We start from the raw sequence: 27,555 nt of genomic DNA on the forward strand, positions 1-27,555 counted from the left end.
ATAAAGAGCAAGAGGTTAATTTAAGTTAAAAGAGCTAGCCAGAACCGTGCCTAAACTAGGCTGAACCTTCAAAACTAATAACAAGTCTGTGTCATGACTTGGGGAGCTGGTTGGTGGCCCAGGAGAAAAGGCCTAGTACAGTGGTATACATCTTTAAATCCCAGCACTTGGAAGGCAGAGGCAAGCAGTGCAGGGGGAAGCCTAGTGCGAGACAAGCACTTCCTCTCAGCTACAGCCCTTGCCTCAACCCAAGGGGTTTTCAGCAGCCCACACTGTGGTGAGAGCCCTCTCAATGTTACTGGAGCCAGAGGTGTAGCTTAGTTGGTAGAGCAAGCGCTCACTGTGCATGCGGTTGGCCCTGGCTTTGATCCGTAGCTCCACATAAGCCGAGTACCCTGACACACACACCTCTAACCTCGGTACTTCGGAGGCAGAGGCAAGCTCAAGGTCATTCTCAATTACAGACTGATTTCAAAGCCAACCTGGACTATATGAGACTGTGCCCAGAAACTGAATATGTTTAAAAAACCAAAAAGACACATTATTGAAATAGCTGGACAGTCCGCATGTAAAACATGAAACACTGCTCTCACCTTATGTCATAAAAAGTTAACACAGATGGAATAAAAAACTTAAAAGCAAAGCTTAAAACAGTGGAAGAAATCAGGAAAAGCTTTGGGACAGTGGATTTGTAGTGGGAGCAAAAATTAAAAATAGACAAATGGAACCTGTGCCAGACTCAAGACTTTCTGAGAGCTTAAAGGAACAGTCACCGGAGTAAAGCGGGGCATACAGGTGAGTCGACAGAGCTCGGCAGCTTCCTGAGAGAGCCGGCATGCCTGCCACCGCTTAGCATAAAAGTACAAACAGGGGGGTTTCTCTTTTTTCTTTCCAACATCATCTCATTGCTGTAGCCCAACTGGCCTTGACTTACTCTCCCCAACAGCCTCCCAAGTGCTGGGATTACAGGTGTATATCACCACGCCTGGCTTCAACTGTGTCACAGGCAAGATGAGAAAGTGAGGCAGGAAAAGCCAGGGACTGCCAGGCCACGCCCCCTCAGTCGGGATGGAGGCCCACCCCTCACCTGCTGCAACCCCTCACCTGCTGCAGCCTCTCACCTGCTACAGCCCCTCACCTGCTGCTGCCCCTCCCCTGCTGCAGCCTCTCCCCTGCTGCAGCCCCTCCCCTGCTGCAGCCCCTCGCCTGCTGCTGCCCCTCGCCTGCTGCTGCCCCTCGCCTGCTGCAGCCCCTCCCCTGCTGCAGCCCCTCGCCTGCTGCAGCCCCTCGCCTGCTGCAGCCCCTCGCCTGCTGCAGCCCCTCGCCTGCTGCTGCCCCTCGCCTGCTGCAGCCCCTCGCCTGCTGCAGCCCCTCGCCTGCTGCAGCCCCTCGCCTGCTGCAGCCCCTCCCCTGCTGCAGCCCCTCGCCTGCTGCAGCCCCTCGCCTGCTGCAGCCCCTCGCCTGCTGCAGCCCCTCGCCTGCTGCAGCCCCTCACCTGCTGCAGCCCCTCACCTGCTGCAGCTCGCTGATCAGCTTGTTCTTGTCCTCTATAAGCCCAGCACAGTGCACCTGCTGGGTGTTGAGCATCTCCCACAGTTCCTGAGGAATCCGCTTCTGTCTGCCCTCCTCCCACTTGGCCGTGATCTCGTCAAATTTGTCCTGGCTGGTCTTAACTTCATTCTCCAGCTTCTCGAGTCTGTAAAGAGAAAAGTGCAGGGCACTCTGGGACTTCTCCTGAGAGCATGGCAGAGGCTGCATGGTCCAGGCTCTTTCCTCAGACCCTTACCCAGAGCAAAACCAAACTCCGGGGAAATGGCTTTTGGCTTAATTTTGTACTGAATTTTATTTATCTAGTATGTTTGTGTGTGTGTGTACATGCACATATGTGTGCGCGCAGACATGTGCCACAGGCTGTGTGTAGAGAACAAAGGATCAACTTGAAGAAGTCAGTCTTGGCTTCCACTGTGTGGGGCCCACAGATGAACTCAGTCCATCAGCCTTGGGCCAAGTCCCTGTACCCCAGAGCTGTCTCCACACCCTTTCTTTCAGTTTAAGGCTTCACCCCAAGTAACCTATGTCAAGCACTTGCCAAGACAGATCAACAGCAAGTTGGTCTGTTGACAGCCCATACACTAAGGCCCGGACCACCACCTTCCATGTCTCTTCCCCGGCTTTTCATGCCCACACATCCATACTGAAATCTGCGGTGGCTGATATTGTGTGTCAGCTCAATGGGGTTTAGAATCACCATGGAAACAAACCTTTGGGTGTGTCTGTAAGGTGTGTCAACTGAGGTGGGGAAACCAGCTCTAAATATGGGCCCCACCAATGCAAAGGTTAAAGGGTTGAAGCCCGAGGCTGAATCAGAAGAAGCTGAGCCGAGGGAAGCTGAACTGAGTACCAGCGCTCATCTCTCTCTACCTATTGGCTTCAGCCGCCGTATGACCAGCTCCCTCGAGCTCCTGCTGACCTGACGTCTCTCCCACGGTGGACTGTGACCCCAAACTGGGAGCCAAGAGAAGTCCTCCCTTCCCTAAGCTATCTTGTCAGGTATTTTGTCAAAGCATCAAGACAAGGGGCTCAGACAAAACCTCTTCTTCATAAACGCCTACCCTGATTTAAAACAAGTCAATGCTAAATAAAGCACCTCCGTGCATTCACATCAAGCCAGCTGGGCAGGGTGAGACAGTGATGCTTAGGATTATTGCCAACAACTTAGAATCAAATCCTGACATTACTGTGAGTAGACTCGAGACAAGCCACTTAATCTCTGCAAACCTCGTTTTACTCCCTCTGTGCAGCGCAGAGGATGAGACATCTACCTTCGTGGCCTTTGCGTGCCCGTTGCTAGGATTAATAAAATGACATATTGTTTGGGGGCTCAGTACCTGACTACCACATCACAAGTGATACTTAAATTCTTTTTGCTGAGTATCTCAGCTGCAGTCCAGCCTGGCCTGGAACCCAGTAGGTACCTCTGAGTGGCTTCACAATTGAGGCTACTCTCCTACCTCAACTTTCCAGCACCGAGGAGAATCCAGGCATGACCACCACACCCAGCTCTTAAACTCTTCGATAAGCTTTCATTAACAGCACAGCCTTGGGTGTCTGATCGCTCCCCTTCCATCATCAGTAACAAAATCAGGAGTGCCTGATAGAGATTCCAAAGAGGCCCAGCGCAGGGGCACACTGAGGATTCAGTAGAGAAGTCAGTATCAGAGCTGAGGCAGGAGCTCTTCTGAAAATGGTGGCCAGGACCACACCAGTGAACGCCTGTAACTCTATATGATTGTCACCTTAAAGGGCACAAACTTCTTTAATGACAGGAGCCACAACATAAATATTCTATAATCATATCCCATACTGCCAATATTTCTTTTGTTTTCTAAAAAATGTTGCTACATGTGAATGTAACGCTGAGCTACCTGTGAGTCTGCTCGTTTAATTGATTTAATATCGAGCTTCTTGGTTGATTTTGTTGTTGCTGTTTTGTTTTTGTTTGTTTGTTTGTTTTGCCTGTCCTCTCCAAATTTTCACTAAGAGCCAGCCACAGTAATATCATTTTTCCTCATTGCTTCAGGTAATGGTCCTGTATGAAAGACTGAAGTAAACAAGCCGTGCTGTTTCCCACTGTTTTCTAAGAGCAGGGAAGCCAGGATAAGAGGAAGAAAACCCAGTGCACACGGACACTTTGTTTCAAAGTGCTATTTCATCTGTGCCTCATCTCAGCCCTAGTCGCCTCTGCAGATGGAACACTAGGGGGCACTCCAAGCCCAGGTTTCCATCAATTCGGCTGCAGCTTCAGAACAACAGGGAAAAAAAAAAAAGTTTGTTGGCAGAGGCTTCAGATGAATGAATGCATCCTCCACCCCCGCCCCCGCAGTCATCACCTGCTTTGTCAGCAGCGCCTACTCAGCAAACTGCACCTGCAAGAGTCATTCTCGGGCCGGTGGTGGCTCACGCCTTTAATCTCAGCACTCGGGAGGCAGAGGCAGGCGGATCTCTGTGAGTTCGAGGCCAGCCTGGACTAACGAGAGCTAGTCCCAGGACAAGTTTCAAAGCTACAGGAGAAAAAAAAAAGGCATTCTTGGGGCTGTTGGAGCCACATCTGCCTCCCAAGCGCGTTCTGAGATTGCACATCTCTGCCTAAAACACCTACTCAACATTCAGACCCTTCTTGGCCTTTTCAGCCCAACCTAAGCCTGTTGAGTTTCTTCTGACCTCTGCAGAGAAACCCTAAAGCCTCCTTGTGTGACTTCCTGAGGTTCTTTATATTTCAATTCTAAAACAAAGTGCTTGGGACTCAGAAGAATCTAAGGACATCCGCAGTGCGCAAGCGCAGTCGATGCCTCACCGCTGACGCTTGATCTCCTCTTCTTCAACCCTCCTATGGATCTCTCTGATGTCTGTAGCCACCTGGATATTTGTTACCAACTCAGTACCACAGAGCAGCAGTTTAGTCAATTTCTGAAAAACAAACAGATGAGAATCTGTAAAGCTAGAACATTCTGTAAAGAATTTAAGAGGGCTAATAAGCTCACTGGTAAGGGTTCTTGCTGCCAAACTAGATATAACTTGAGTTCAGTCCCCAAACCCTACACTGTAGAACCGACTCCCACAAATTGTCTTCTGAGTGCCATATACACCAGGGCACATACACCCCAGGCACATAAAATAAATAAATAAAATGTAACTATATATTTTAAAAAGTTAAGGCTGGGTGTGGGAGCGCACGCCCTTAATCCTAGAACTCAGAAAGCTGAGGCAGGTGGGTCTCTGGTTTTAAGGGCAACCTGGTCTACATAGCAAATCCCAAGCCAGCTTGCTTTGGAATCCCTTGTCTCTACTGCCCTACCCACTCAAAATTTACGTGAGTTCTGGGGATCTGAACTCCAGCCCTTATGCTTTGGATGCAAACGCTTTAAACACCGAGCCATCCCCAGCCTGTCTCTTGTTTGTTTTTGAGACAGGCTCACACTCTATCCTAGACCAATCTTAGACACACAACAATGCTCCTGCCACAATTTCCTGGACAATGGCACTATATATGTGCTCCACCTTTCCTGACAAAACCCCACAATTTGAAAGCTCACCCCCTAGGCAACCCCCAACCTGACAGACTCCAGTTCAGCCCCATTTAGAGACAGCAACACAGAAGGGGTGGTGCCCGCCTGCCCGCCCGCCCACCTGCCCACCTGCCTGTCCTCCCCCCATCTGTGAAGACCACACTAAGGGACTTGATGTCGCCAGCTCGTACCAGTCTGCTCTCTTCCTTCTGTTTGTAGCTCTTGCTTTGCTCTTCCTCGTTCTCCTTCTTCCCGTCTAGATACTCTCCCAGGGCCTCCCTGTGGCAGGGAGAAACCAAAGCAGGATGTTGCTGTTATCGCGAGTGTTTGTGCTCCGTCTTTAAACACTTCATATACCTAAAAACAGACCGCTTGAATGTTATTTTTTTTCTTTTGTGGGGAGACGCAGGTATGTATCCCTAGCTGGCTGAAACTTGATGTGTAAATCAGGCTGGCCCTGAACTTGAAAAGACCCAGCTGTCTCTCTGATCCCAAGTGCTGAGATTGCAGACATGGTGCAGAATACCAGACTTAGCTAATGGAACTCCCAAGAACTAGAGACATAGCTCAGTGGTAAAAGCTTTCCCAACATGAGCAAAGCTCTGGGGTCAATCCCCGGAATCACAAAAAGGGAAAAAATTGCCATACACACACAATGATAATAAAAACACTGGATGCATTTAACAAGTAAGTTCTAGGAGAGCCGAGGCTGTGTGGAGAGACCCAGTCTCAAGAAACAAAACAACAGCCAGTGGGGCACAGGCCTTTAATCCCAGGAGGCAGGGGCAGCTGGATCTCTAAATTTAAGGCCAGCCTGGTCTATACAGTGAAACCCTATCTCAAAAAACAAAACAAAAAGTAAAAACAAAAAGGAAAGAAAGAAAAACAAACCCCCCATACTAGAAGCAAATATAAGGAAAGGAGAGCATTACCAAGCCCAGCTTTGGCTAAGCTGTCGGTTTACGGGGCCTGGAATCACCTAGGAGACAGGTATTTGGACTGTACATGGAGTCTGTCTTGACACAGCCGAGATGGGAAGAATCACCACCCACCATCCTGGGCTGGCATCCTTCCCTGCTATGAACAATGAGCTGAAATGAATGCCCCTCAAGTTGCCTTTGTCACAGCAGGAGGACTTTACCAAGATGGCGCCTGGTGACTGGCATCTCCTCCATGTGCCACTTGTCTACATGATGACCAGCAGTGTGGATGCCAGCTGATGCCCACTTTCACCTTTCTGACCTCCCTTTTCTCTGAATCAGTCCCTTAAGCTTCACCTTGGGTTCAGGAGGAAACCAGTATGCATGGCAAATGGCTATGCATGAGAACTAAAACCAGCCCAGGGCAGCACGGACTTCTTATTTCTGGCAGGCCCTGCCTCACTGGTCCCGAGAGAATGGTCCACCAGAAAACCACAGCCTGAGAGCTAGGGGCCAGGAACAAACTTTTCAGTTACCTCATTGCCATTTCCCATCCAGTGCGGCCACATTAGGAATAAATTCCGTTCCTGCCTTCACCACCACTTCCGTCAGAGGGTCGCTGACAGAGTCAGCTGCGGGGACCCCTCAGCATAGACCCCCTAGGAGCCCAGTTACATCCTGTCTTAGTTAGGGTTTCTATTGTTGGGGTGAAACACTATGATTAAAAAAAGCAAATGGGGGAGGAAAGGGTTTATTTGGTTTAAACTTCTGTGTCACTGTTTATCATTAAAGGAAGCTGGGACAGGAATCCACACGGGGCAGGAACCTGCAGACGCCAGGAAGGGGAGCTGCTTACTTCATGGCTTACTTAGTCTGCTTTCCTGTAAAACCCAGGATCGCCAACCCCAGGCTGGCCCCACCCACAATGGGCTGAGCCTTCCCCTACTGATCACTAAGAAAATGCCCTCCAGGCTGGCCGGCAGCCCAATTTTAGGGGGGCATTTTCTTAATTGGGGTTTGTCCTCTCAGATCACTCTAGCTTGTGTCAGGCTGATTTTAAATTATCCAGGATATGCCGGGCAGTGGTGGCGCACACCTTTAATCCCAGCACTCGGGAGGCAGAGGCAGGTGGATCTCTGTGAGTTCGAGGCCAGCCTGGTCTACAAGAGCTAGTTCCAGGTCAGGCTCCAAAGCAACACAGAGAAACCCTGTCTTGGAAAAAAAAAAAAGCTATCCAGGATACACCCCTATTCTCCCAACAGACTGGGAAAGATTTTAAAGGTCAGGATTCCAGCATTCATCAGGAAACAAGGAGAGCCCTTCACCGGCCTCAACTCCACCCACTTTGTCCAAAGTACAGCCCCGCCCATTTTTGAGATAAGAGAGCTGAGAGGCCCCATTGGGCTCTAAATCTTAACCCCAATCCTCCTCGGCAAGGCTTTTCACTCCGGCTCCTGATCTGAACTCACCTTTCGCTTTTCTGGAAAGAGCACCAGTTGTTCCCTTCTGCTAGGACATTGCCAGGCTAACTTACCTGCATCCCCATGAGCACCTCAAACTTCCTACACTGACGATCAATCAATCAATAACCATCTGTGTAAATACCTCCAGCTAATCCCTGGAACAAAGATCAGGGGTTCAGGGAGGAAAGTGGCGGCCACAAACTCTCACCGAGATTCTATTTCAACCCCTTGGCTGCTTTAATTCATCCGTTTTCACCTCCTGGGCACTATACTGGCCAATGTGGTGGCCACTGACCACACGCGACCAACAGCCCCTTGAAATGAGGTAAGACCAAACTAAAATGTGCTATGAGTTTAAAGCACACACACACACACACACACACACACACACTACATACAGGACTGGAGAGATGGCTCAGTGGCTAAGAACACTTGTTCTCGCAGGGGATCTGGGTTCAGATCTCAGCACCCACCTGCCTCGAAATTAGCCACGACTCTAGTTCCAGGGATCCAATGCCCTCTGCTGATCTCCCCAGCTGTATAAGGCATGCATGTGGTATATATGCATTTATGCAGGCAAAACTATCATATAACATAACATAAAATAAATAAATATAAAAATAAAAATCACCCACCAGAGGCTGGGAAAATAGAAAATAGGCCTGGGTTGGAACATCTAACTTCCAGCACTGACAGGATGCTGGGCGTGGTCATACTCTGTTGTCCTGTTTTGTTGGTGGCTGTTGGTTTCTTTGTGACAGGCTCTCCTTGTGTAGCTCAGGATAGCCTGGAACTCTTGATCCATTTGCTTCAGCTTCGCCAATACTGGAGTCAGTGGCATGTACCACCACACCTGGCTCATCTTCTTTGTCCTGGAAGCTTGGAGGCACTTCTCTCTACTTTGGAATGGACCCTCCTTCCCTCCTTCCTTCTTTTTCTCCACATCTTCCCCTCTCGCCCCTCCACTCCCTTTCTTCCTTTTGCGCTGGGAATTGGCCCATGATTGACGGCTGAGCTGCACCCTCTCCTTATCTGGAAGAGACCTAGTTCCTCCATTGGCTGAACAGTTTCTTTGTGATTATTATTTTATTTTATGTCAAAGGGTGTTTGTCTGCATGTGTGTCTGTGCACCATATGCATGCCCAGTGCCCACAGAAACCAGAAGAGGGCGTTGGATCTCCTGGAACAGCTGTGACCTGCCATGCGGTGTTAAAAACAAACCTGGGTCCTCCGAAGGAACAGTCACTGCTGTTGACTGCTGAGCCATTTCTCCAGGCCTCTTTAGTGTTGCATTTTATTTATTTGTTTTTGGTATTTTATTTTGTTTTGTTTTGTTTTTGAGACAGGGTTTCTCTGTAGCTTTGGAGCTTGTCCTGGAACTAGCTCTTATAGACCAGGCTGCCCTCTAACTCACAGAGACCCGCCTGCCTCTACCTCCCCCTCCCGAGTGCTGGAATTAAAGGTGTGCGCCACCACTGCCCAGCTTCATTTTATCTTGTTTTGATACAGGGTCTCACTACATAGCCTTGGCTGACCTGGAACTCCATATTTTAACAAAGCTGGTCCTGAACTCAGAGATTTGCTTGCCTTGCCTTCTGAGCACTGGGACTATAGACACCACACCTGATGATAACTATTTTTTTTGTTTTGTTTTTCGTTTATTTGTTTTTTTCTGCTTTTCAAGACAGGGTTTTTCTATGTTGCCCTGGATGTCCTGGAACTCGCTTTGTAGGCCAGGTTGTCCTGGAACTCACAGAGATCTGCCTGCCTCTGCCTCCTGAGTGCTGGAACTAAAGGCATGTGCCACCACACCCAGCTGACAATCATCTTTTTAAAAAAATATTATTTCTATATTTGTGTGTGGTGTGTGTGTATGTTCAAACCATGGCATACATGTGAAGGTCAGAGGGTAACTTTCAGAAGTTGGATCTTGCCTTCTACCTTGTTGAGGCAAGGGAAAATAAAGCTAGAATCTCAAAAGGGGGAAATGTTAGTTATACACACATACAAGTATGTGATTATACAAATTCTCCCAATTCAGAGACAATAAAGATCATTTAGGATTTAGAATTATTTTACTCAAAATACCCAATCACTTAGAAACTTGAAATATACTACTACCATAAAGCATAAAAATTGATTTTAATACTATGACAAATACTATGACAAATATGTCAGATGTGGGGTCCCCCAGAGTCTCCAGCATTTGGAAGGCTGAGACAGGAGAATTTCAGGGAGTTCAGGATCACCACCTAGCACAGACATCCCTACCCCAAAGGTATTACAAATGCATCATGTTTACCTTATGTATACATTAACAAAGAGAGCTAATGGTGCTGGGGCAAGGAGGGACTTGACTAAGAACCTCTCTGCATAATGATCTACCTGGGCAGCATCTGAGGGCTAATTCTTTGGTTACTAAAGATAACAAAAAGACAATCTCTCCTCAATCTGAGAGCATTTCCAAATGCCTAAAGGACTTCTTAATTTCAGTATTTTACAATGTCCAACTTTGCTTAACATGTTCAAAACCCAATCTTTAATGTCCTGCCTCGCCGTCCCGCCAGCGTCTTACCACCACAACTACCTGTGCAGGGGTCAAAAGAGGCGCGAAGGAGGAGAGAGCTGTATATACTAGGTGTATGGAAAGAGGTCCAAGAGGCTAGACTCCATAATAAAACATCTTGTCTACGAAGCTGTCAGACGGATAACTGCCAGATATGCTCCTCAGATTCGGGTAATTAAAAACGGGCAGGTCATTTACTAACAGAACCAGAGGAAGTAAAGCAAAGATGGAGACAATACTTTGACACCCTATACAATGAATGACCCTAATGCTTTCAACATAGACTATAATGAGAAACACTTCGGCAGCCACTCAAACACTAGAGACAATGAGGAAATATTAAATATTGACAGGAGTGAGATAGAGGAAGCTATCAAGAGAGTGAAACACAGGAAGGCCCAGGAGTGGATGACATCATGGTGGAGGCGTTGTAGGTGGCTACAATAGACTCAGGGGCTGAGGCATTTCTCAGACTCTTCAGAGAGGTATGGGAACATGAAGTGATTCCCACAGAATGGAAGCACTCAGTCATAATTCCCATACACAAGAAGGACAAACTGACTGCTCAGGTTACAGGGGCATTAGTTTGTTATGCCATAGCAGCAAGATCTCCTCCTCCATTGTCCTGCAAAGAACAGAGGAAATCCTAGTGCGGATTCAGAGCTAACAGGAGCACAGTTGATCAGATCTCCACTTTGAGGCAACTGGCAGAAAAATACAAAGAATTTGGGAAAGACTTATATGTCTGGTACATCAACTTCTAGAAGGCATTCAATAGCATTTGGAGGAAAGAACTTTGAGAAATAATGAAGTTCTACAAGTACCCAGAGAAAATCGTAAGAATACTCGAAAATACCTATAAAGATACTTTGCATCAGTAAAAGTCTGTGGAGAACTAAGTGATCAGTTTAAGACAATCTGAGGAGTGTTGCAGGGATGCGTCCTCTCGTCACTACTCTTTAATATATTACTGGAATTAATAATAGCAACAGCCCTAGAGGACGAGGAGATAGGCGTGCAGGTAGGTGGTGTGTGAATCAATAACTTGCGTTTTGCTAATATATGTGTGTGTGTGTGTGTGTGTGTGTGTGTCTGTACACATACATACATACATACATACATACATACATACATACGTAGTATACAGCACTACTTACTGAAAGTCCAAATGCGCTGCAGGCCATGGTACATAGAGTGGTGGAAGTAAGTGAGAACCTTGGTATGAAAGTAAACATTGAGAAGACTGAGACACAACACACGGGAAGGGCACACAGGGATTTTAACATTGTAATAAAGAATCAAACCTCAAGCAAACAGTCAACTTTGTCTATCTGGGAGGAAACCTCAGTTCAAAGGAAGGAATTATTTCAGAGATCAAAAGGCAGATAGGGACAGCAAGGGCTGCATTCCAGACACTAGGAAAGGTTTGGTCAGCAGGAGACACAACGACAACAACAAAATAACAAGTGTATGAGACACCTGTATTCAGCTGCCTTCCTTACAACTCTGAAACCTGGACAATGAAACGCTCCTCAGAACAGCAGCTGAATGTGTTTGAGATGGCGTATCTCAGGAGGATTCTAGGCGCCACACGAAGATACAGGCTGCGCAACAATGACATTAAGAAACATCTCTATCTACAGAAGGAAGCAAACTACAGGATACGGGAATGGTGCCTGAGATACTTCAGCCATGCTATGAGAATGAATGACAGCCGATACCCAAAGATAGCACTGCTTGGAGGAGTGCATGGGATAAGGTGAAGAGGAAGGGCCAGAAAATGCTGGACAGACAGCAAAAAGGAAGACTGTGGAATCTTGGATGGTGTAGGAGGTTCTTCTGTTCATGTATTGCTTTCATTGGTTAATGAATAAAGAAACTGCTTTGGGCCTGATAGGGCAGAACTTAGGTAGGCGGAGAAGACAGAACTGAATGCTGGGAAGATGGGCAGAGAGAGACCAGGGATCTCCTGCCTGAGACGGACGCTGGTTAGAATCTTGTTCTTGCAGGTAAGTCACAGTCATGTGGCGGTACACAGATTAATAAAAATGGGTTAAATTAAGATGTAATAATTAGTCAATAAGAAACTAGAGCTAATGGGTCAAGCAGCGTTTTAATAAATACAGTTTCTGTGTGGTTATTTTGGGTGTAAGCTAGCCGGGCAGCCAGGTCAAACAAAGGGCCGCCTCTCCCTTGTAACACTTGAGTAGGACAATAACACAAGCATCTGCCCAGGATGGAACAACTGGAGAACCGCCGTAAACAGTTGCCCACGCATGCTTAGCATTGTCGGGGCACAAATAAATAAAAACAATCAGATCCAAATGCTTCTCTCCAAAGCACCACCTCAAAGAGTCCAGGCCAAGCCCGTGCCTCACCAGAGCCAGGGCAGCTGTCCCCTTCCCTCCTTGTCTCCTCAGTTACACCTCTGGCCCCTTCACACTATTCCCCAAACAGCAAGCAAAATGATTTGAGGGTGAAAATGCCACCCTTCCCGTCGAGAAAGTGGCCTTTATTTTGTTGAGGCATAATCAGATACCGTTATCGCGGCCAATAAATATCTTAATACAATCTAGCCAGTTCTGTCTCAGGCTCCAGGCTTAGGTCCCACAGCCACTGTTTTCCTTTCCTCCTTACCATCCTTGTCACAGCTCAAAGTGCTACTTCCTCCCTTGGCTCACTTTAATGTGTCCTCTCTCCCTCATTAACGCATAACTGTCCTGAGGGAACTTTTGTCTTGTACCATTTGGAGTCAAACAGAAGGGCAGGCAAAGAGTCCAGTTCATCTGTTTACCGCAAAACGCAGCAGCAACAGACACACTGAGGATGCTCCTGCCTTGCCCAGTTCCTGAACCAAAACCAATTCTTATCCCCCAACCTAATAACTAAAGAGGTGGCACAGTTCCCGGGAGGAAAAACCTGAAACACAAAGGCAAACACATACTGTTTGATGATGCCTGCAGCCCTTTCCTGAAGGACAATTAAAAAAAGATCTGAGTTACCACTGACACCATCATCATGACCTTACACAATTAGGATGAAGGTACATGGGCACCAACATCTTATGCTTCTGCTGTATCTGTACACTCAGCCAAAGGTCATGTTTCCACTCCACCAACAGTAAAACTGAAACGAACTACTTAGAAGTCAAGGATACGTTAAGTCTGGGTAAGAGCTCTCACGGTGTGGGAGCCAAACGGCTGTCCCTTTGACTGGGCCGAAGCTAATAAAGACTTCGGAGTCTAGGAGGTATGGTGGGGGTACAGGTATGGCAGCCCCCATTACACCTAACTCACGGGTCTGGCACTAAAAATGCCTGGATGGAGTCTGAAAATGACTATCAGTTCCGGCAAACACAAATAAGTAGCTATCCTGATCTTTGCTACAATAGATCATCATGGCCAGGGGCCCAGTGAGTGTGGCCACTAACTACAATGAAAGCGTTTACTCCACTTTATTTTATTTTGTTTTGAGGAGACAGAGCCTTACTATGTAGACCAGGCTATCCTTGACTTCAAAGAGGTCTGCCTACCTCTGCCTCTCCAGTACTGGGATTACAGGCATGAGCTACCACGCCTAGCAGTCCCAAAACTCGCTATTTGAAAGTTCTGGAAGAAGACGTTTCCTGCTAACACTTAGAGCACACCCACCCCTCACCGTAGAGCTCCCACCCAACCTGTCCCCAGCTTCTGCACTCTCCATTGCATCAGCCCGCCTCCCCTTCTCACCGCCTTCGGGATTCCTGGCGGGCGGCGATGCGCAGGCGCCGGGCCTGGATGCGCTCCTGCGGGTTATCCGAATGCACCGAGGGCCCGTGAATCGCGGTGGCTAGGTGTTCTTCCCCATTCTGGTCTATGACCCCAATGTTTCCGGACGGATTCATGGCAGCGGTCTCCGGCCCGCTGACGGCTCGGCGTGGACTCGCAGCCCGGTTGCTAGGAACAAGCCGTTGCCAGGGGAAGGCAGCCACGTGACCTGAAGCTGGCGTAGTTGTGCGCGCGCAGTTCTTCAGTGCTCACCAAGCTTTGTAGTTTTGTATCCCAGTTGGGATACAATATTATTCGCTTTGGCTGAAGTTAGTTTACAAGGGCTGGCCTTTCCCCACGAAGGCAGCTGGAGCAAGTGGCACCTCATCCCTTTCTGACTCGAACAACCAACTCATCATCCACTGACCAATGAATATTTCTAAAATGCACATTCCTCCAATGTAACTGAGGACCTGCTGCCTGAAAAGCATTGTGCCCAGGCTAGGGATAGCGGCGTCCCATCCTCAAGCAGAGTTTTGAGTGAGTGCAGAACCCACTGCGGGTTTTTTGTTTGTTTTTGGAAGTGTGAGCCCAAGTCCGAACATCACCCACCTGCATCCAGGAGCTTGAGAAAGACTTAGGAGAAGGGACTCAGGACACCGCCGATCTCTCAAAGCAACAGTCTATAGAAAAACATTCCTTAGTCACAGCGCGTCCCCTGGGTCGGCGAGATGGCTCGCCAGGTGATGTCTCTTGCCTAGTAGACTGACCATTTGAGTTCAATCTGTGGAACCCACACTATGAAAAAAGAACCAGTTCTAACTAGTTGTCCTCTGACCTTCACACCCTGCAGCAGGCACTCAAGCACACACAAACATACGTGTAAACATTTTTTGAAATGTTCTCATTAAGAATTAAAACCATAGATGTCCAGGAAAAAAAAAAGAAAGAAAAAAAAAGAAAAAGAATTAAAACCATGGGCTGGAGAGGTGGCTCAGTGGTTAAGAGCACTGACTGCTCTTCCAGAGGTCCTGAGTTCAATTCCCAGCAACCACATGGTGGCTCACAGCCCATCTATAATAAGACCTGGCATGGAAGGAATGCTGTACACATACTAAATAAATAAGTTTAAAAAAAAAAAAAAGAATTAAAACCCTGCATGCGGGCTTGTGAAAGAGCCTAGTGGTAAAGGGCTTGTCCACACCAGCAAGCGGGAGCCCCAGGGACAGGACACACAAGACAAAATAAAAACATCCCTAGGGGTTGGAAAGATGGCTCAGTGGTTAAGAGCACCGGGTGCTCCTCCAGAGGTCCCGAGTTCAATTCCCAGCAACCACATGGTGGCTCACAACCATCTGTAATGAGATCTGGTAACCTCCTCTGACTTAAAATCGTCCATGCAAATAGAGCACTCATAATTTTTTGGGCCCTGTCTCTTAATAATTAATTAGATTAACTAATTATAATCTAATTAATTAGTTTCTAAATTAATTAAAATAAAAACTGCCCTACACCAATTGGTTCACAATAAGTCCTCTGGGAGGTAGGTTGAGGCAGGAAGTCTAGGTCAGCCTTGGCTACATTTAAGGCACTATCCCACACTATGCCAAAAGCAACTCCCTCATCCCCCCAAGAGATTGGAGGTTGAACGTAGGGGCTCACACATGCTAGATGAAGGTTTTGATGATACCCCCACTCCTTACAGCCCTTTAGACTAAACTGTACCAGTATCATTCAGACTGTGTCTCACCCCATCAGCCCATGGACAGCTAAAGAAAGTTTCTAGAATGCAGATGCTAGTCCTGGACTTGCCCTGCCCCCTTGGACAAATCACAATTCCTTGAAGGCTATTTCCTTAGCTGCCAAGAAAAGCATTTACTGTCTTGTCTACTTGACTTAAAACGTCTGGTCAGGAAGATAAGACCTTTGTGAACAAGCCCTGCCAAAAGGCAAGTGGAGCCATTTTTTTCTTTCCTATTAATTCATTTTAAGTATCAGTTTAAGTCTCGGAAGTGGTGAGAACAGGGGCAGCTGCTTCTATAATTTCGGGCCTTCTACAAAGTTCTCTGCTTTGTTATAACCTCCGGGGTTAATCTCTCCTAGAGGTCTAGGCTCTGTCACGTCTGGTTCACGTTATGTGTCTGTGTGTGCGTGTATATGCACGCAGTTAGCTGTGGCTGTGAGTAGGAGCCATGATATAGTCAAGGGAAATGAACTGCTACACGGGAGATGGAAGAACAATGGTACCATAAAATTCCAAGAAGCTCAAGTGAGATAGAGGGAGGACAATCAGAAATTCAAGGCCACTTGTGGCAACTTGGTGGGGGGAGGGCAGCCTGGGCTACATGAGACCCTGTCTCAAAAAAAAAAAAAAAGAAAAGAAAAAGAAAAAGAAAGAAAGAAAAAAGAGTAAAGAAAAGAGAAGAAAAAGAAACAAAAGAACCAAGTGTGGTGGTGCATGCCTTTAGTTCAGCAGAGGCAGAGGATCTCTGAATTCAAGCCGTCGTGGTCTTCAAAGCAAATTTCAGGCCAGCAATAGCTACATAGTGCAGGGGAAAAAAAAATCCATGACAAGTAAGCAGTGAGCACGTTAGGTGGTGAACAGACCCTAACGCTGCACAGGTACTGTCTAGCTTGTGTGGGAGGGCTGCGGGTGACTCTCAGACCTCACACCTTTCTTCTCCGTATCTGGGACCTCTGTTTCAAAAGGGAACTTGGAGGTAGTTTAGTGATATTGCACTTGCTTGGTATATGTGTGAGGCTCTGCCCCCCCCCCCCAACCACCACCACCACCACCACCAGACTCTCAAACACGCTAAAACAAAAACAAACCCAGGACGCAGCAGGAGAGATGGCTCAGCTATGGAAAGCTTCCGTTGCTCTTCCAGAGGACCCGAGCTCAGTTCCCAGCACCCACACCAAGTGGCTTCCAACTGCCTGTAACTCCAGCTTCACAGGACCTGACACCTTCTTCTGGCATCCTCCCTCCTACACACACACACATACACACACACACACACACACACACACACACACACAAATACATCTTCAAAAACTAGCAAATGCTTAAGTGTCTTCTGCTAGCAGGTGGTTCCAAGTGTATGCTAGGGACTCCCATCTAGACCAACCCATAACCACAGCAAAGGCCACGAGCTGCTCTTTCCTGGCTCAACCCACTCCCTGACCAGCTGTTCTTAGCCAATCTCAATTATGTAATAAGCCTTTTTGTTTGCTTTGGATAGTCTTGTGGTTGCCTTAAAACAGCATCTCACTTTGCAGCCCAGGCTGGCCTGGAGCTCACTATGTAACACCTCCCAAGTGCTAGGATTACAGATTTAAACCACAATGTCTGGGCTGCAGTAAGCTTTTTCATTGGTATAGGAAACAAATGTTATAAAAGGCACTAGGAAGGCCCCTTACGAAACAGTCTGCCAGGATTCATCAATATCTCAAGGCCATTCTACTTAAAACACCTATCCGAGGAAATAAAGGGTCCTTGAAGGTAGACTGACCAGTTTTACTCAGCACTATGTACTATAGCATCTACCAAGACACCTGCTACATGGTCAGAGTCCAACATATACATGTCACTGAAAAACAACCCTATCTCTACGCTTATTCTGACTACTTATATTTTAAAAGCTGGTATGGCACAAGATCCATAAAAAAAAAAAAAAACTGCCAAAGCTGAGGCTGGAGAGATGGCTCAGCAGCTGAGAGCCCTGGCTGTCCTTCCAGAGGACCTGGGTTCAATTCCCAGCACCCACATGGCAGCTTACAACTGTCTTGTAACTCCAGTTCCAGGGAATCTCACACCAATGCACATAATACAGAATTAAATAATTTACAAACCTGCCAGAGCATTTCTGGAATGATACAGAATTTATGTGACTTAGAATGACACTCAAGATCTATTCAAAAGAAAATAAAGAGAAGCAGACAAGTCTCTTAGAGTCCACCACACCTACGCTCTCCAGGTCTCTTGCTTTTCTGAGTGCTTTACTTTCCCTCTTAACCTCTCAGCTTAAACATACATACTAAAATATTATTAAACCCCGGCTCAATTTCATACAAAAAAGATATGGGTCATGGAAAAGCATCACCCAATTATATCCCAATTTGTGTAAATTTTACCAACTCAGTTCCCAGAAGGAAATTTTCATCCAATTTTTATTTCTGAAACTTCTTTAGCATTATCTTTAAAGTATGAAGGAAAGAGCCAGGATGAGGGCTAGGGAGTGGAGGGACAAAGGTGCTTGAGTTCCATCCACCGGAGCCCCATAGTGAAGAGAAACAAATCCCACAAACTGTCAGCCACACGTGGGCAGTGGCATACACCTATCGCCAATACGTACATCTTTAAGTATGAAGAAAGGAACAGAGGCACCAGCGGAGCCAGGAGTTGAAGCAGGGCTGGGACAATGACTGAAAGGTTTTTAAACTTCACCTTTGGGTAGGGATGGAGAGCTTCCCTAGCAAACATGAATCCTGGGTTAACCCCCAGCACAGAAGGAAACTGGCTACAGGGCACGTGCCTACAACCTTAGCTCTCAGGAGGTAAGACCAGAGGGTCAAAAGTTCAAAGTCATCTTCAGCTACACAGTGTTTGAGGCCAGCGTGGGCTACACGAGAGCCTAACTTTAAAAGGTTAATAAGGACTGTAAACTGGTTAGTAAAAACAAGTTTGTGTTGATCCGTCCACACTGTCCGGGAATCAAGCAAGCTGCTGCTGTCACTCAGTCACACAGCAAGTCACGTTCAGGAAGGTCTCTGAAAGCAAGCTGGTCTTCTTATACCCCAAACAAACAATAACCAGAAAGAGAGCAACAACCCCCTGAAAACAGGACTAGCAATGTAGTTTAGTTGGAACCCCAGCACCACATAAACCAGACCCATTGGCACACCCCTGCAATCCCAGTAATGGCAAAGGGAACAAGGTCAGAAGTTCAAGGTCATCTTGGGAACATCCTTGACAACATATCAAGTTTGGGGGCCAATGAAGGCCAAGAAAGACTCACTTATCTGATATATGAATATATGACATATGTATATGTGTGTGTGTGTGTGTGTGTGTGTGTGTGTGTGTGTGTGTATGGGGGTTCAGATTCTGTTAGCCAGCTGCCCACCCAGGTTAGGCACGGGACCCATGTGCAGATACAATGGTCCTCTGTACCATGATGGAATTGCAAGATGTCCACTTATTGTCCTTGAGCAATGAGTCCGGGTCCCAGAGATATTCACGTTATGAATTTCTTGAATATTTTAAGTAAAATTGGGTGATGCTTTCCGTGTGTGTGTGTGCACGCGTGTATAAACCTTTACTATCGTGTTTTACACTGACTAATGGTTCTGAGTCGAGCAGCTGGGACTGTTTCCCATTACAGAGCTTTCCCCTTTGCATGTACCAAGGAAGGACAAAAAAAAAAAAAAAAAAAAGACAACTTGAAAACAATTAAAAGGATTTAAAAATTATTTATTTTTATTACAATAAATATTTGTCAATAAAAGAATTAAACAATTTAAAACTAAAACCCACTGCTTAACTTTTGGAGTTCACAGCAGCAGACTTGAACATAAATCCAGTGAAGGTCAAGGCCTCTAGATTCCGTGACAAGAAACAGGTCTTGATTATCTGGACTAGCAGCAGGGAACAGTGACACAGAAAATGCAAAAATCACATCCAAACACCTCAGAGTATTTTACTATACATTGAATCACAAGACTTGGAATATTCCAGTAAACTTAAGCAAGCCGTAGAGCTCTGTCTTGGCAAAGAGCAAGCATCTCCCCGATGAGATCCACAGGTACACTGCTCCCAAAGCTGCCTCCTAGCCAAAAAGGGCCCAGCAGACCCAGAAACCTCGACCCCAAAGATAGCAGCCAGCATTCTTAAACCAGTCTTTCTGGTTCCTAATTCCCCGGAGGAAAGGAAGGGGAAAGTGGTGTACTTAGGGGGTTTCCTCAAGGCCTGAGATGACCCGGGGCAGGGAGGGCTATGGCTCCAGGTGGGAAGTGGCTTTAGGTGTGGACCAAGTCCACACAAAGCAACAGTCTAATGAGGGTTACCACCAAAGAGTAAACTCCATGTAGATACCATATCATATATACACACGGAGAATAAGTGTACATACTAAACGTGTATATATACACACAGAGAACAGGTGTACGCATTAAACGTGTATATATACAGAGAATAGGTGTACACATTAAATGTGTATATATACAGAGAATAGGTGTACACATTAAATGTGAATATAGAGAGAGCACATGGAATCAGATTAAGTAAATGCTACGTTAGTTTACTATTAACACCACAAGTCCTATGCAGACCAGCTACAACTAAAAGTACTTGAAAGGAGAAAGATTTCATGTCCTTTTCATTTTTCTCTCTGGTATCATTTTCCTTCTTTGTGGCGCACACACCCCCACCCGCTCCAGTTTCTAGGCGCCTGGAAGGGACGGAAATTTACTCTTGCTTCAGAAGACTTGAGAAAATCTACTGGCAATGGCACCAAATTAAACTCCGCAGCCACAACTGCCGCCACATATTCTTAGCACAGAACATGAAACCTTACTCAGGAAAGCAGCAGTTTATTCTCCTTCACCTGCCATCCATTTACTCCACTGACGGGGGAAGGGAAGAGCAGATGTCCTCCCTTAGACTTGGCCATCACTGTCTTCCACGCTACCCAGAGAGAAGAAAAATAAGTTAAAACTAGAATTCAGAATTCAAAACTAAATCCTGCATTCTTGAGACATTTTGAAGTGAACTAATCATTAGCCTGTTGATGAATAACAGTAATTCCAAGAGGTCAGTGATACAGTGGCCAAGTTAAAACAGGCAACTTCTATAGCCTGCTTAACCTTCAGTACAGAATAAACAAGCTCCAGGTCATGAATCTTTTTCTCTAGATATTAATAGTCCTCACCAAGAATATTAAAATGGAGAATTCATCAAGGATTATTTTGTTTATGAAAAACACAAATCAACGCTTATTTTGATTGTTACCCAAAGAAACTGCTTAAAAGATCCTATAGCCAATGTGACAGAAAACACCCCCAGTATTCAGTCACTCCCTGGACAGCCGATGTGATCTCTGATTTCAGTTTTAGAGCTGCTGACGTGGGCACTGGCTTCTCTTTCTATTTTAGATATTCAATGGCCACGATCCAACTGCCATAAAAACAGCCCAACTTAGTCCAGCTTTCTAAGAAGGGCTCTCTGAGAGGAAAGACAACAGAAACAGCCTAAAAGCCCAGAACAACTTTTCTGTGCTGCCCAAAGGTATGTTCCTAGGGAGACGGCCCTTTTCCCCTTCTCAAATACTCTAAAGTCAGTCTGTGTGGTGTTATCAATCCTGGGAATCCAACCTTCTCCACTGAATGAACAAATCCTGTTCAGGCTGCCTGTGGGAGAGCGCGAAACGGCAGAACTCCTCCTGCTACTCTAAGCATGAGTCTGTCAAATGTCTACAAAAAAGAACATATTCCTACTTAAAAGACAGAGACAATAACCAGCTGGTGTACTATCTCTTGAGCGTCTGTTTATTAAAGAGCAAAGCACACTATGAACATGCAGGTTGGAGAGTAAGTTACATTTAGTTCATACGGTAGAAACTCGGGAAATGAAGCAGCCAGCAAACACAATTCCCATGGCTCTATGCGAGAAAGAAACAAACACATCACCCCTTTCCCTGGATAGACCACTCTGACTCACCGCGGATTCACCGTGTGCCCTGAAGCCACCGCCGGCTGTGATGCCAGTCATTTGTACTACTGTTGAAGATGACTAAAACAAAACCCCAAAACATACAAACTGCATGGGTTACACAATAAAAGACAAGCAGAAATGCATGCTAGCTTTTAAAAAGTCCTAGAGCGTCACACATTCGTTTCACAGTGATTAATTTAATACTAGTCTACTATTAGGAATGTCACCTTAAATGCACATCCAAGTGCTTTGGTGCAGCCCGCTAGTCAGCATTCTCTCCGAAAGGCTGGAGTAGGGCAGCTAACTATAATAAGATTACTCACCCACAGGATGTTCAAGATAGGGCATGCTGCCTCCAAATGACACAGGACAAAGAAAATTCTGGTCTGACGTCACAGACAGAGGCTTGACCAGAAGTGGGTCAAGATAAGGCCACTCTGAACACAGGCATCCTAACAACCAATATGATTTCTCTATCCGTTCCTGGCTTACCGAGAGACCCAAACTCAAAAGTTGCTGTCCACAGGTTTGACTTTCTTCTCTGGGGCTGTTCCCAGTCCTTCACCGGTCAAAAGATATAAGGCATTGACCATCTGAATGTGGCAAGGTCTGGAGGCAACCAAGTCAGAGCTCAGTGAGCTCACGCTGTCCTATGTGGTGGCTACAAGTAGGTTTCAGGTTATAATACAAAGGGGGAAAGTAGTCAGACAGTGGAGGCGCACGCCTTTACTCCCAGTACTCAGAAAGCAGAGATAGGCAGATCTGAGTTCAAAGCCAGTCTAGTCTGCCGAGTGAGTTATAGGACAGCTACCGATACAGAGAAGTCCTGTTTGGAACCCCCCACCCACCCCTCGCAAAGGGGGAGCAGCAGTCCGAGACTTAGATACTTCCAATTAAAAAGAATTTATCTTTTTATTTTCATAGGTCATGGAGTTGAAGTCTGCTTTGGGAAGCAAGGTGCCACCCATATGTCTTCTGACTATAACATACTCTCTTAATAGTCAGGTTCAAAGTGACAAGCAATATTCTTGACATGTACTTAGCACATGCTAACCCAGACTTACACCCCTCTCCCCAGCTGCCTTATAAGAGAACACACAGCAGTATTAGCAGTTGTACTGTAACATCCTAAACCATGTTCAACATTTTCTTTTCAAAATTGGAATTGAAAGTATGTCAATCATAATATTGAAATGTCAAGGAAAAATTATTATATTTTTACTTCAAAGTTATTCTAATGCTCTAAAACCTATAAACAATTACTATTTTCAAGATAGAGATGGTGGCCATTTCAAACAGTGAGCTGAAATAAGACCATACATATAACTGAAAGATCAAAGGTGTCAGCCTTTATGTTAATGTTATTCTTTCCTACACCCTCGCAGATACAGGGAGATTACTTTCTGAGAAGCCTGAAAGGGCCTTTTCATACCACAACCCGAAGAGAAGTCTCTAAAGGTGAATGTAGCATGGGTCCAGCAGAGGAACAATGCAAACCCCTAGCCTGGCCAAGGCACTCTATTCCGCAAGTACAGAAAGCACGAACGCATGCTCCTGCCCGCATCACCTGGGACAGGCTGTGGCGTAAACTCACCCAAACAGAGCACATATGCTTCCAGAATTGTTTACGTTTGGGAAGTGTAGAGGAAGGGGTGTGACCCAGACGCACAGAGCTCCTGAGTATCAAGTCTCACATCCCCGCTGGACCGCGACAACAACCAGCCGAGGACGCGAGCCGGCTGGGAGGGATTCACAAGTCCACAGGATTGAAACAGTGAAAAACTACCTAAAATAGAGACCTTTACCGTCACAGAGACGTGTTAAACACAAAACAAAGGGCACAAATCATTTTCAAATCCACTTGATGCAACAAGAAGAGGACAGATACATTAGGAAGGAAGGAAGGAAGGAAGGAAGGAAGGAAGGAAGGAAGGAAGGAAGGAAGGAAGGAAACAGCCCTCAAATTACAGGACATGATCCTTTAGTATACTGTACAAGGTGAAGAAAGTCTGTGGTCCAAATTCATTATTTAATAAATATTTATGTTATTTTCTTTTATACAAATGATTATTCCTGTATACAATGCAAAAAAAAAAAACAGTAAAATGATCATCAAAAACCTTATAACAAAGCTTTTTCCAGACTCAGAGTTGCCCAATTCAGTTCTACAGGGCGCGAATACACAGCACAGTTATCCTCATGCAACTGGCTGGTTTTCTGACCTCCATGATGGCAATTTATTAACGAACACGAATCACTTTCCACCTCACACATCAACGTCTGCTTTCATTTTTTGTCTTAGAGAAAGTTCCCAAACACACATCAGCCTTACAAACAGTTAAAACCAGTACAGGGCCGTGGGTTAGCTCCTCACTCAGTTTCAACAGCCTGGATGACAATGATTCGAACTTAAAAATGCTCAGGGGGAACATCAACTAGTTACTTTTTACAAAGCAGCAGACAAAAATTCAACAAAGAGATGAGCTACAATATTTAAGAACGGTCACCTTCATAGGAAAATAACAGTTATGACTTTAATTACATATCAACACAGTGGTGCCTATCTTATCCAAGTGCAACCTACCCAGAAAAAAAAGGGGTTTAAGACACACTCTTCATTTAAGCACAAACCTCATTCAGTGGAAAAATAAAACCAGCAAGTAAATTTCACCACCACCAAACTAAATAAAGACAAAGTCCAAAGACAGAGAATATCCACATTTGTAAAATGGTGAGATTTATGAGACAACCATAATACAGCAATGGGAGTTTTGTGTTGTCAGTAAACCTCAAAAATTACTGAGTCATCTAAAGGAGTAAATACTCAGTAAGGCATATATATCAAAAGTTTTCTTCAAATAGGGAGGCGGGAAAGTTAGGGGAGAGAGACTGTCTCTCTGCCTTATCTTATCCCGTGTCAGATTAAAAACCACAGCACCTCACCCCGAGAAGAAGAAAGAATGAAAGCAAGCAGACAGGTGGCCAGGCAGTGCCAGGGTGCCAAGTGGTCATCATGAAGTTCTGGGTTCCTAACTCCAGCTTAAGTCTTCTCTCACAAGGTCCTTTTCTGCAGCCTCAAAAGTACCACGAGAATGGAATTGTCAAGCACAGCCTCAAGAATCATGGCTCACAGGCACCCAATCCCGACAGGAGGAAACACCACAAGTAAACCATTCTCTGCTAAGTAACAACAGAACACTTCTCTCCAAAAGAAAATTAAACAATTTATCAGCATTGAGCCACAGAAGAGCCAGGCACCAGATAACCTCTCGAAGCTCCACGGGAGAATAACCAGGATTTGGCAACTGTACACGGTTCTGTGTTCGCTGGTATCTCGGGCCAGAGAGACTTGTTGGATGCTTCTCTACAGTAGATCTGGGCTGTCAACCATTTCCACAGCTAAAGACCTTTTATAAAGTATCAAATATTAGGACATGTTGTGGCTATCCGAACGTTATTAGTGTTCCTGAATCAATCTGAGGACTTTAAACATAAAAGTAAAGCATCCTTAACTCTGTATGAGTCGAAACATTATGGACTCATGAAGCTAGGAACATTTAGCTGGTTTAATGTACACTGTGCTTAACCAAAATGTCTCATGGTTTTATAAAAAAATAAAGTTGGGAGTTAGAAAGCCCAAAATTCCACAAGCACAGACATGTTCACTCCTGCTGTCCACACGACACACATTGCGATCCCACAGCCGCCAGGCAGAGCAGTTGAGTTCAGTGGTGATGGATGGGATGTTTACAGGCATCTATTTACAGCACTTCCCGAAGGTTACAGGCCGACATTCTTCTCTTCCATTCCTAGTCAATCTGAGTTTGGTTTCCTCAATGAAAAGGGATAAATCTGAAAATGGCTGCTCAGCTGCTTCACCTACAGAAAACCAGAACACAAGACAGTGACCAACACGTCCCGAGTCTTCGGTGAAGGCACTCAGAACTCACCCTCTGCAGACAGTAACTTACTGACATGGTAAAACTGCCAGAAACAAGAAAGGCTGTGCTGAACCAAACTCTAGTCATTCTGCGAGCCTTCTAGAGCAGAGAAGTTCATTCCCAAACTTCCTGAGGAACTACAGGGTTATCCGACCAACAACAGCTTCTAAAGAAAGCCATTACTGTAGTGAGCTGGACTCAGCAGTATCCATACTGCTAGATAACGCTTGCTAGCCTGGACAAAGTGGTGAAAAACCTGGCCTGTGACGCCAGAGACCATGCTGGCTACGGCATCCCCGGCAGGAGTCGGTTCTTCCGTGTAAGTCAAGAGTGTGTGTGGTTTCTGGCTACACGTAGTAAAGAGCACAGAGATGGACAAGAAAGATGTTCTTCCTGTTCGCGTGTTTATCGTCTAGATTTCTTAAAATTATGGTTCACTTTTTAAGTTTAATTATTGTTGCCTATGGGTATTGCTTGCACGTATGTCTGTTCACCATGTGTGTTCAGTGCCCAAGAAGTCAAGAAGGAGGTATCCAATTCCCTGGAGCTGGAGTTACAGATGGCTGTGAGCTTTCACGTGGGTGCCGGGAATTGAACCCGGGTCCTCTAGTACTCTTAACCACTGAGCCATCTCTCCTGCTCCCCATTTTCTTTTTAGATTTATTGATTTGGGGAGAAGGGCACATATCTGACACATGTCTGACACGGCATGCACAAGGACATCAGAGGACAAAGTGCAGTGACTGGTTCTCTCCTTCAGTCGGGGGCTCTGAGACTGAACTCAGGGCTGGGAGCAAACAGCCCCTTTCCTGGCTCCACGAGAACTTTACTTTTATTTATTATTGTTGAGTATGTGTACAGTGCATGGGTGCTATGACATACACGTGGACACGTGGAGGTCAGATGACAACCCGAGTCGGTTCTCTCCTTCCACCTTTATGTGGGTTCCAGGGATCGAACTCCTGCTATCAGGGTTGCAGGGCAACAGGCTTCGCCTGCTGGGCCCTCTCACAAGTCCTACTGTCCAGATTTTAAAAATAAATTTGTACTGCTCTTACAATGTAAAAAGATTGTGAAGGCTGCAGAGGGGTCAGTGAGTAAAGTGCTGACAGAGCACTGCAAACACCGGGGCTGGGGCTGCAGAGACGGCTCAGTGCTTAAAGCGTGGAGTTCAGCTCCCAGACCCACACTGGGCAGCTCATATTACAAGTAACTCCAGCCTCACAGATCCACAGCACCCGATCCCCTCCTCTGGCTTCCACAGGCCCTATACTCATATCACAAACCCCCACACACAGAGGGATGTGTCTGTTAGACATACAGTTTCTAAAGAGAAGAGTCTAGCAAAACGTGGCAGCACATCTTCACTCCCAGCTCTCAGGAGGTAGAGGCTGAGCTATGGTCTCCAGGCAGTTCCAGACCAACCAGGGCCACACTAAACAAAACAAGTGTCTTGAAATTACAAGACACTGGCAATGGTCACTCATAAGATCAATGAATTAATGCACCTCAAATTGGCAAAATGTATATAATAAATCTTTAAGAATAAAAACACAAGCAATTATCTGACATCACAGTTCATCAGTTTCTCAGCAAAAATGTTTTGTTCACCAAGCAGACTCTGAGCAGGCCCCTTCTAAGACACAGGGAGCAGACACTACAGTGGTAGTGTGGATGCCCAGTCCACCCCATGCCTGCAGTTATCCTCTCTACAGGACACAAACCAAGGAAAAGAGCGTTCCAGCGTGTTCACACCAACACTGTAAAGATTAGAGCACTAGATAAATAAAATAAGCTGACTAGAACTGGTATCTGGGTAACTACTGGTGGTCTCCCTGAGGGAATACGATGTGGCAAATGACAAAAATATGTAAAATAACTAGAGAACTAGAGAAGGTGTTGAAGTCGGGGGAGGGCACCATGTGGCTCGGACATCATTGTATGCGTCCATGCATCCTGAGGTGACCTCTTATTTTGGAAGAGAACACTGGGTGTACAAATAAGTAAACAGTACTTATTTGTGTCTGTGCTTCATCGAGACAGGGCCTAGCAGCGCACGTCCGAGTTAGCCTCAAGCTGTCTTCCCGCTTCTTCATCCTTAGCACTGAGGAGACAGCCGTGCTCGGACACACCCAGAGAAAC

General features: G+C 46.0%; 2 protein-coding genes across 2 annotated transcripts in view; both read right to left on the reverse strand.

The window, feature by feature from the left end:
- Positions 1–13,947, reverse strand: part of Drc1 (dynein regulatory complex subunit 1) — a 34,589-nt gene extending 20,642 nt beyond the window's left edge. Inside the window, exons 1-4 of the mRNA XM_087907424.1 lie at positions 13,744–13,947; positions 5,258–5,345; positions 4,355–4,467; positions 1,513–1,696 (exon numbers count right to left, since the gene is read on the reverse strand). Of these exons, the coding sequence (XP_087763550.1) occupies positions 1,513–1,696; positions 4,355–4,467; positions 5,258–5,345; positions 13,744–13,898 (540 nt within the window). The 5' untranslated portion in view covers positions 13,899–13,947. The remainder of the gene's footprint in view (positions 1–1,512; positions 1,697–4,354; positions 4,468–5,257; positions 5,346–13,743) is intronic.
- A 5,266-nt stretch (positions 13,948–19,213) lies between these two features.
- Selenoi (selenoprotein I) overlaps positions 19,214–27,555 on the reverse strand; it is a 41,805-nt gene continuing 33,463 nt past the window's right edge. Inside the window, exon 10 of the mRNA XM_048436616.3 lies at positions 19,214–25,351. Within this exon, the coding sequence (XP_048292573.3) occupies positions 25,253–25,351 (99 nt within the window). The 3' untranslated portion in view covers positions 19,214–25,252. The remainder of the gene's footprint in view (positions 25,352–27,555) is intronic.

The sequence above is a fragment of the Myodes glareolus genome, chromosome 6 (genome assembly GCF_982192425.1).
Source record: "Myodes glareolus chromosome 6, mMyoGla1.1, whole genome shotgun sequence".
NCBI lineage: Eukaryota > Metazoa > Chordata > Mammalia > Rodentia > Cricetidae > Myodes > Myodes glareolus.